A 9941-nucleotide genomic window follows, 5' to 3' on the forward strand; every position below is an offset into this window, starting at 1 on the left:
GAAGAGGCGGCATGGGCGGCCGAGGGTTGAGGCCCCCAACCTTGGTGCTTGCAGAGAGGGGAAGCTGCTCCTGTGCAACGTGCTTCTGCTAGCCTACAGCACCTTCAGCCTCCTTGCCTGCCTCATTGTCAACAGTGCCAGTGGGCTGTGCCCGTGTGGGGTAAGGCAGGGGCACCCCCCAACTATAGTACTGTACTGTATGGCAAAAAATAATTCCCTGGAGCGTAACCCCCCCCCTCATTTACATTCATTCTTATGGGGAAATTGGACTTGCTTAACATCGTTTCACTTAAAGTCGCATTTTTCAAGAACATAACGAGAACGTTAAGTGAGGAGTTCCTGTACCTACTTCTTACTTGAACCCCATTATAGTCTTGGCTTTCACAGCATTCTCTGGCCAGGAGCTCCAAAGGCTGAGTGTGCGTTGCGTGCTTTTTAATTGTATCTATAAAGGTGTAATGGGAGATGGGAGAAGAACCACCTACACAACACTGCAGATTCTGATGATAACTTCTGTTTTTCCCTCTTGTGTTGTGTTTAGTACCACGGAGAAAGAAGTGAAGGGTAAGAACCCACCCCCGTTGTGCCATGGAAGGCACCCAAGAGCCGTGAGACAGTGAGCGTTGTTGATTCCAGGCTATGCAGATGCCATGAAGCTGGGAGTGGAGCAGACGTCACCATCAGTGAGATAAGTGTCTGGTTCCGTGAGGACTCTGGTAACGGCCCACCTGCCTCCAGGCCAGAACTTGTCGTTAGCTGTGGCTGAGTTTGTAGGAAAAGGTTCCTGAATAGCTGTAGTTACGAGGGAGACAAGGTCCCCATATTCAGGGGCTGGTCATTTCTCTGTCCACAAGCAGTGTGTCCTCTCCAGCAGAACGTTAGATCCAGGGGGATGTCTCCAGCTGGTGAGTTTTGTTTTTTTTTTTACTTCCTCCCATGTTTTTCTCTCTCTCTCTCTTCTAATGTATGGGCCAACACACTCTGTCTCTCTGTCCCTCTCTCTCTTTGTCCTTGCCTCTCCTTGTGCTGTCTCCCTTTGTAGGACATGGGCAGGGGTGTAAGTGTGCATCCCCCCAGGCTAGGTCTTGTGAGCTATGAACAAGTAGGGGACCAAAATCATGCAGGGTAGTGGGCGCAAGAGTGGAGTGCATACTCTTGATGTTGACTATCTGTTTGAGTGTGTAATGCTGGCTGATGCATGGCTTTTGCAGCTGCGCTGGCAGAGGAATTGTCCAGGGGCCCTACCCGGAGGAGAGACTCTCAGAAGTGGACCTGAACATCCTCTAAGCAGACATGAACAGTCCTCAGCTTTCTCCCTCCTGCATAATTGGCTGTGAGTAAATGGTCAGTGCTTGGAATTTCTTATCTGTACTTGCTGTAATTTTCTTCAGACACCATGTGCATCCTCGTTGGGTACAGGGCTCTGTGGGATTAAGGCTGGGGAAGGGACCAGAGTTGCAGTTGCCTGGGCTACTAGGATGATCCAAGGAATGGAAAACCTGCCTTCTGAAAGGAGACTCAAAGAGCTTGGCTTGTTTAGCCTAACCAAAAGAAGGTTGAGGGGGGATATGATTGCTCTTTATAAATATATCAGAGGGATAAATATTAGGGAGAGAGAGGAATTATTTAAGCTTAGTACCAATGTGAACACAAGAACAAATGGATATAAACTGGACACTAGGAAGTTTAGACTTGAAATTAGATGAAGGTTTCTAACCATTAGAGGAGTGAAGTTCTGGAACAGCCTTCAAAGGGGAGTAGTGGGTGCAAAAGACATATCTGGCTTCAAGACTAAGCTTGATAAGTTTATGGAGGGGATGGTATGATGGGCTAGCCTAATTTTGGCAATTAATTAATCTTTGATTATTAGCAGGTAAATATGCCCGATGGGGTGGTATCTGAGTGACTACAGAGAATTTTTTTCCTGGATGTTGGCTGGTGAGTCTTGCCCACATGCTTAGGGTTTAACTGATCACCATATTTGGGGTCAGGAAGGAATTTTCCCCCCAGGGCAGATTGGCAGAGGCCCTGGAGGTTTTCTGCCTTCCTCTGCAGCATGGGGCACGGGTTACTTGCTGGAGAATTCTCTGCAACTTGAGGTCTTCAAACCACAATTTGAGGACTTGAGTAACTCAGACATAGGTTAGGGGTTTGATGTAGAAGTGGATGGGTGAGATTCTGTGGCCTGCATTGTGCAGGAGGTCAGACTAGATGATCATAATGGTCCCTTCTGACCTTAAAGTCTATGAGTCTAAGCGAAAAATCAAGCTAATTCCATTTCAAAACATGCCAATCCCTAAGAACCCCAAAGCTCTGTGACTAGATCTCGCCTGGTGTGCAGTCTGGGACTGCGGTGGGCCCGCTGTGGACTCTCTTCCCCTCTTTCCTCCTGCTTGCCCCCGACTGCTGGGAGCCGATTAAAAAAAAAAAAAAAGACAAGAAGCTACAACAAGAAACAACCTACAAGCCAAAAACTAGCCAACAAGCAACTCACGAGCCAATTAAGCCAAAAGCAAGCCCAATTGCTGCATATTTTTCTGCGGGTTTGGCATTTCTGTGCAGAGTCTGCAGTGCAGAGTGGCTTTTTCGGTGGTTGTTGCAAGGGGTCTGTAGTGAGTCGGTGTGGCTCCCCTCCTGCCCAGCAGAGGGAGCACCCCTGCAGACACCCAAGTGGGCGGAGCCACTGCCACCTGTTCCCGCCCCCTGGAAGTCAAGGGGCGGGACAGGAAGTAGAAAAGCTGGCAGCCAGAACTCAGTCAGGGCCCAGCTGCTGCAGGGAGCAGATGTGCTGCCGGGAGCTCGCGACTGGGAAACCTCCGGGACCCGAGGCAGTTGCCCGGACTGGCCGGAGCTTCTCCGCGCCCGCTATGAGGAGGAGCCGCCAGAGCCTCCCTGCGCCCCTTACTGGGAGGAGCCGTTGGAGCTTCCCCACGCCCACTACGAGGAGGAGCCGCCGGAGCCTCCCCGTCCCTGCTGTTACCCGGAGGAGCCGCCTGAACCCGCCTGGCCAGACTTCCCCGAGGAGCTACCGGACCTGCCACCAAGCCCCAGTCGAGAGGAACCTATGCTGGTGGACTGGCCTGGGACCGATACCATGGAGGAGGTAGGCCCTGAGGGGGGAACTGGAAGTAGCCCGGGGGTAGCCGACCCCAGTTAGGCTGCAGACACATACGAGCCTATGTCAGTGTGTTGCGGTCAGGACCCCACTGACCTGCAGCGGTGATAGCTGCTGCTAGGGCCCCGGGCTGGGACGCAGTGGAGTGGGTGGGCCTGCATCCCCCCTGCCACCCCACTTATGGGTGCCAGTTTTCCCCCTCACCCAACGCTCAGGTGTAAGGACCTGGTCCTATATACCAACCTGTTGCTGCTCAGCCCCTGCACCAGAGGGCCTGAGCCCCACCCTTGAAATGTGATTGCTGCTCAGCCCCTGCACCAGAGGGCCTGAGCTCCCTTGAACTGTGTACTATTGCTCAGCTCTTGTAACAGAGGACGTGTAGTGAGTCGGTGTGGCTCCCCTCCTGCCCTCAGGAGGGTCGAGCCCCGGCGTGAACGATTATAGGGTCCTTTCTACTTTTTGTCCTAAATGTGTAATGGGAAAAGGGTTGAGGGCGGAGTCCCACTGTGTGGGAGAGGCGAAAAAAGCCTACCCGACATTGCTGACTGAGAGGGTAACTTAATTATTTACCTCCTTTGTGCTGGTTTTAGTACCAAGAGAAAAGAAGTCACGCGTCAGAGTCTACTGTCCTCACACAATGGAAAGCGAGCAAGAGCGACGAGACCACGAGCATTGTTGATGCGATGCAAAAGCCGTCCATCTGTGAGTGGAACCGCCACCACTCTCAGTGAGATAAGTGTCTGGTTTGGTGGTTGCTCTACTCACGGCCCACCTCCTGGTAGGGACACCCCTTTAGCTAGGGCTGGGTTTGTAAGAAAAGGTTCCTAACTGGTGGTTACGAGGGAGACAAGGTCCCCATTTTCAGGGGCTGGTCATTTTTCTGTCCACAAGCAGTGTGTCCTCTGCAGCAGAAGGTTGGATCCAGGGGGATGACTCCAGCTGTTGAGTTTCTTGACTCCATCCCACATTTTTCTCTCTCTCTCCTCTAATGTGTTGGCCAACACACACTGTCTGTCTGTCTCTCTCTGTCCTTGCCTCTCCTTGTGCCGTCTCCCTTACTAGGACACGGGCAGGTGTGTTAGGTGTGCATCCCCACAGGCTAGGTCTTGTGAGCTATGAACAAGTAGGGGACCGAAATGATGCAGGGCAGTGGGTGCTAGAGTGGAGTGGTGACTGTGGGTGTTGGCTGAGTCTCTGCTCTAGTGGGGCTGATGGGGAGGGGATGGGATGGGAGAGGGAGGCAGGGATGAGGGCAAGATTTCACGCATCAATTGTATTTTCTTTAGCGATGGCTCTTGCTTGGCTTATTTGCTGCACTTGCAGAGAAATCATTGGGGAGCAGCAGCAGGAGGAGAAACTAGCAGACGCGGACCTGAGGAGCCTGGACATTCTTCTGAGACACGAACAGTCTTCAGCTTTCTGCTTTCCACATAACTGGCTGTGAGTAAGTGGTCAGTGCTTCGAATTCCTCATCTGTTCTCGCTCCAGTTTTGTTCCTGGTTGGGTACATGGCTCTGTGGGGTTAAGAGGAGGGAAAGGCACAAGTCTCCTGTGCAGATTGGCTGTTTTGAGTGTAGGTGCAACAGGCTGCTTTCTAGATGTGGTCCTAAAGGTGTAACGGAAGAAGGGTTATGGGTGGAGGTCTGGGGTGCGGTAAATGGGAGAACTTATGTGATGTTGCCAACTGAGATGCTAACTTGTTTGTTTCTCCTCCACCCCCTTGTGCTGGGCTCAGGACCAAGAGAAAAGAAGTGGAGGGTTAGCGTCGGCTCACCTCACGTTACGGAAAGCGAGTGAGAGCGACGAGATCGCAAGCATTTTGGATGCCAGGCAACAGCCATCCAGCTGGAAGCGGAGCAGCCGCCACTGTCAATGAGAAGTATCTGTTTTGGAGATTGCTCTGCTCACTGCCCACCTGAATCCAGATACAAACGCCCCATTAGCTGGGACTGGGTTTGTAACAAAATATTCCTGACTAGGTGTGGGTTCTGAAGGAGACAAGGTCCCCATTTTCAGGGACTGCTTATTTCTTTGTTCACAAGCGCTGTGTCCTCTGCAGAAAAAGTTGGATCCAGAAGGTTGATTCCAGGTGGCAAGTTGCTTGCCTTCCTCCTGTGTTTTTTTTTTCTCTCTCTCTCTCTTCTCCAGTACGTTGGCCAACACACACCCTTTCTCTTTCTGTCCTTGCTTTTCCTTGTGCTGTCTCCCTTCGTACGACACAAGCACGTGTGCTCGGTGTGCACCCCCACAGGGTAGGTCTCGGGGGCCATGATGAAGTAGGAGGGGATGAAAATTGTGCAAGGTAGCGGGCGTGGGAGTGGAGGGGTGACTGTCAGTGTTAACTTGGTCTCTGTTCATCAAGTGGGGTAGATGTAGATGGGCTGGAAGAGGGAGGCAGGGATGAGGGCAAGATTTCAAGCATCAATAGAGAGGTGTGTAGTGATGGCTCATGCTTGGCTTTTGCAGATCCATTTCCAGAGGAATTTCCCAGGAGCCGTAGCCAGAGGAGAAGTTGGCAGATGTGGACATGAGGAAACTGAACATCCTTCTGAGCAGACACGAACAGTCCTCGGCTTTCTGCTTCCCGCATAACTGGCTGTGAGTAAGCTGTCGGTGCTTTGAATTCCTCATCTGTTCTTGCTGTACTTTTCTTCACATGCCGTGTGCTTCCTCGTTGGGCATGAGGCTCTTTGGCATTAAGGTGGGGGAAGAGCCAAGAGTCTCCTGAGCAAAGTGACTATTTTGGGTGCAGTTACAATGGGTCCCTTCTAGTTGCAGGTGTAAAGTAGTGATGGGAGATGGGTTGAGGGCAGAACCGTGGGATACAGGAGCTGTAAAATGAAGAGACTACGTGACATTGCAGACGGAGATGCTATTTTCTTTTTTGGCTTTTCTCCCCTCTGCTGGGTTTAGTACCAAGGAAAAAGAAGTCACACGTCGGAGTCTACTGCCCTTATGCAATGGAAAGTGAGTGAGAGCAGCGAGCCTGTGAGCATTGTTCAGGCCAGGCAAGAGCCGTCCATCTGGGAGTTGAGCAGAGGCCACTGTCACTGAGATAAGTGTCTGGTTTGGTGATTGCTCTGCTCATGGCTCAGCTCCTGGTGGGGACGCCCCATTAGCAAGGTCTGGGTTTGTAAGAAAAGGTTCCTAACTAGTGGTTATGAAAGAGACAAGGTCCCCATTTTCAGGGGCTGCTCATGTCTCTGGCCAGGACCAGTGTGTCCTCTGCAGCATATTAGATCCAGGGGGATGACTCCAGCTGGTGAGTTTCTTGACTCCCTCCCACATTTCTCTCTCTCTCTCCTCTAATGTGTTGGCCAACACACACTCTGTCTGTCTCACTCTCTCTCTGTCCTTGCCTCTTCTTGTGCTGTCTCCCTTCATAGGACATGGGCAGGTGTGTTAGTTGTGCATCCCCACAGGCTAGGTCTTGTAAGCTATGAACAAGTAGGGGACCGAAAAGATGCAGGGCAGTGGGCGCTTGAGTGAAGCGGTGACTGTGGGTGTTGACTGAGTCTCTGCTCTAGTGGGCCTGATGTGGGAGGCAGGGATGAGGGCAAGATTTCACGCACCAATTGAATTTTTTGTAGTGAGGGCTCTTGCTTGGCTTATTTGCTGCACTTGTAGAGGAATTGTCCTGGAGCAGCAGCCGGAGGAGAAATTGGCAGACGTGGGCCTGAGGAGCCTGGACATTCTTCTGAGACACGAACAGTCCTCAGCTTTCTGCCTCGTGCATAACTGGCTGTGGGTAAGTGGTCAGTGCTTGGAATTCCTTATCTATACTTGCTGTGATTTTCTTCACACTTTGTTTGCTTCCTTGTTGGGTGTGGGGCTCTTTGTGGTTAAGGCTGGGGAAGGGACCAGAGTCACAATTGCTAACTTTCACTGGGGAAATAAGCACCCCGACTTTGACAATAAGCCAAAAATCAAGATAAACCCATTTGAAAACAAGGCCAAAACAAGCCAATCCCTAAGAACCCCAACACTCAATGACTAGATCTCCCCTGGCGTGTAGTCTGGGACTGTGGTGGGCCCGCTGTGCACCTCAACTAGCCCTCCCCTTTGCTCCTCCTTGTCTGTGCTTGCTGGAAGCAAAAAGCTACAAGAAGTAATAAGTTACAAGCCAAAAAGAAGCACAATTTCTGTGTGTTTTCCCCACTCGTTTGGTGTGTCTGACCAGAGTCATCTGTGCAGAGTGACTATTTCAGGTGTCGTTGCAAGGGGTGCTTTCTACTTGTAGTCATAAAGGCGTGATGGGAGGAGGGTTCAGGGCAGAGCCCCACCATGTGGGAGAGGCAAAAAGAAGCGGCTGCCCAACATTGCCAATTGAGATGGTGACTGACTCGTTTTTCCGCTGGATTTAGTACCAAGGGAAAAGAAGTGACAAGTCAGAGTCTACTGCCCTCATGCGATGGAAAGCGAGCGAGAGTGATGGGACTGCGATAATTATTGATGCCTTGAAAAAGCCGTCCAACGGGGAATGGAACAGTCATCACTGTCAATGAGATAAGTGTCTGTTTTGGTGATTGCTCTGCTCACGGCCCACCTTGCTCCTGAAAGGGATGCCCTGTTTGCTGAGGCTGTTTGTAAGAAAAGGTTCCTGACTAGCTCTGGTTTTGAGAGAGAGAAGATCCCCATTTTTAGGGGCTGCTCAGTTTTCTGGCCAGGAGCAGTGTGTCCTACGCAACAGAAGGTTGCATCTAGGAGAATGAGTCCAGGTGGTGAATTGCTTGCCTTTCTCTCGTGTTTCTCTCTCTCTCTCTCTCTCTCTCCTCTAGTGTGTTGGCCAACACTCTTTCTCAGTCTGTCCTTGCCTTCCCTTGTGCTGTCTCCCTTCTTAGGATATTGGCAGGCGAGCTAGGTGTGCACCCCCACAGGTTGTGTCTTGGGAGCCATAAAGAAGTAGGGGACGAAAATCATGCAGGGCAGTCGGTGCGAGACTGGAGTGGTGACTGTTGGTGTTGTGGGGCTAAGACAGATCGAAAGCGACGCAGGGAAGAGGGCCTTAATTGGGCTCTATGTAGTGCAGGAGTTCTCAAACTGGGGTTTAGGTCCTGTCAGGGGGCCGCAAGGTTGTTATTTGGGGGGTTGTGAAATGTCATCCTCCATCCTAAACATCACTTTGCTTCCAGCATTTATAATGGTGTTGAATATAAAAAAAGTGTTTTTAATTTATAAGGGGAGGGTCACACTCGGAAGCTTTCTATGTAAAAGGGATCATCAGTACAAAAGGTTGAGAACCACTGGTGTAGTGATAGTTCTTGCTTGCCTTTATTAGTTTGCAGAGGAATTGTTCAGGAGTCTCAGCTGGAGAAGAAGCTGTCAGAAGTGGACTTGAACTGCCTGGACATCCTTCTAAGGAGACATGAACAGTCCTCAGCTTTCTGCATTCTGGATAACTGGCTATGAGTAAGAAGTCAGTGTTTTCAATTCCTTATCTGTACTCACTCTTGTTTCCTTCATAGGCCGTGTGCTTCCTCGTTGGGTACGAGGCTCTTTGGGATTAAGGCTGGGGAAGGGACAAGAGTCTCCTGAGCAAAGTGACTATTTTGGGTGCAGTTAAAATGGGTCCTTTCTAGTTGCAGCTGTAAAGTAGTAATGGGAGATGGGTTGAGGGCAGAGCTGTGGGATACGGGAGATATGAAATGAAGAGACTGTGACATTGCAGACGGAGATGGTAATTTTATTTTTTTTTCTTCCCTTTACTTCTTCCTTGGTACTAAACCCAGCAGTCACACATCAGTCTACTGCCCTCATGCGATGGAAAGTGAGTGAGAGCAGCGAGCCTGTGAGCATTGTTCATGCCAGGCAACAGCCGTCAATGTGGGGGTCGAGCAGACGCCACTGTCAGTGAGATAAGTGTCTGTTTTGCTGAGGGTTCTGCTCACGGCCCATATCAGTTTCTTGCCTTTCTCTGTGTTTCTCTCTCTCTCTCTCTCTCTCTCTCTCTCACTCTCTTCTCTAGTGTGTTGGCCAACACTCTCTCTCTGTCCTTGCCTCTCCTTGTGCTGTCTCCCTTCATAGGACACGGGCAGGAGTGCTAGGTGTGCATCCCCACAGGCTAGGTATCAGGAGCTATGAAGAAGTAGGAGGAGATGAAAATCATGCAGGGTAGTGGGCGCTAGGGATGAGGGCATTCATAGAGCTCTGTGTAGTGACAGTTCTTGCTTGGCTTTATTAGTTTGCAGAGGAATCGTCCAGGAGCCCCAGCCGGATGAGAATGTCAGAAGTGGACCTGAGCAGCCTGGACATCCTTCTAAGGAAACAAGAATAGTCCTCAGGTTTCTGCCTTCTGCATAACTGGCTGTGAGTAAGGGCTCAGTGCTTTGAACTCAGTCATCTGTACTCACTGTAGTATTCTTCATAGACGGTGTGGTTTCTTGTTGGGTACAGGGCTCTGTGGGATTAAGGGTGAGGAGGGGCCAGAGTCTGCTGTGCAGAGTGACTCTGTTGGGTGGTGTTGTAAGAGGTGCTTTGTACTTTTAGTCCTAAAGGTGTAATGGGTAGAGGGCGGAACCCCGCCGTGCGTGAGAGGGGGGAAAAGAAGAGCCTAAGAGACATTTCTGACTGAGACGGTAGCTTACTTGCTTTATCCCCTGGTTTTAGTACCAAGCAAAAAGACGTCACATGTCAAAGTCTACTGCCCTTATGAGTGAGAGTGACGAGACTGCGAGCGTTGTTGGTGCCAGGCAGGAGCCGTCCATCTGGGAGCAGAACAGCTGCTACTATCACTGAGATAAGTATCTGTTCTGCTGAGGGTTCTGCTCATGGCCCACCTGGCTACAGGTAGAGACACCCCGTTAGGTGGGGCTGGGTTTGTAAGAAA

The 9941-nt window shown here is 50.8% G+C and overlaps 1 protein-coding gene across 1 annotated transcript; it reads left to right on the forward strand.

The window, feature by feature from the left end:
* The first annotated feature begins 1045 nt into the window (after positions 1-1045).
* On the forward strand, positions 1046-4024 carry LOC120388038. The gene is made up of 3 exons (XM_039509575.1): positions 1046-1057; positions 2324-3103; positions 3706-4024. The coding sequence occupies exons 1-3, from the start codon at positions 1046-1048 to the stop codon at positions 3844-3846; spliced, it is 933 nt and encodes a 310-aa protein (XP_039365509.1). The 3' UTR covers positions 3847-4024.
* The last annotated feature ends 5917 nt before the right edge of the window (positions 4025-9941 follow it).

Source organism: Mauremys reevesii, linkage group 21, assembly GCF_016161935.1.
Source record: "Mauremys reevesii isolate NIE-2019 linkage group 21, ASM1616193v1, whole genome shotgun sequence".
In the NCBI taxonomy this organism is placed as follows: domain Eukaryota; kingdom Metazoa; phylum Chordata; order Testudines; family Geoemydidae; genus Mauremys; species Mauremys reevesii.

Coding starts and splice junctions, on each gene's coding strand:
- LOC120388038 (XM_039509575.1), top strand. Junction 3,104..3,705: donor GGACCGATACCATGGAGGAG/GTAGGCCCTGAG, acceptor TGCTGGTTTTAG/TACCAAGAGAAAAGAAGTCA.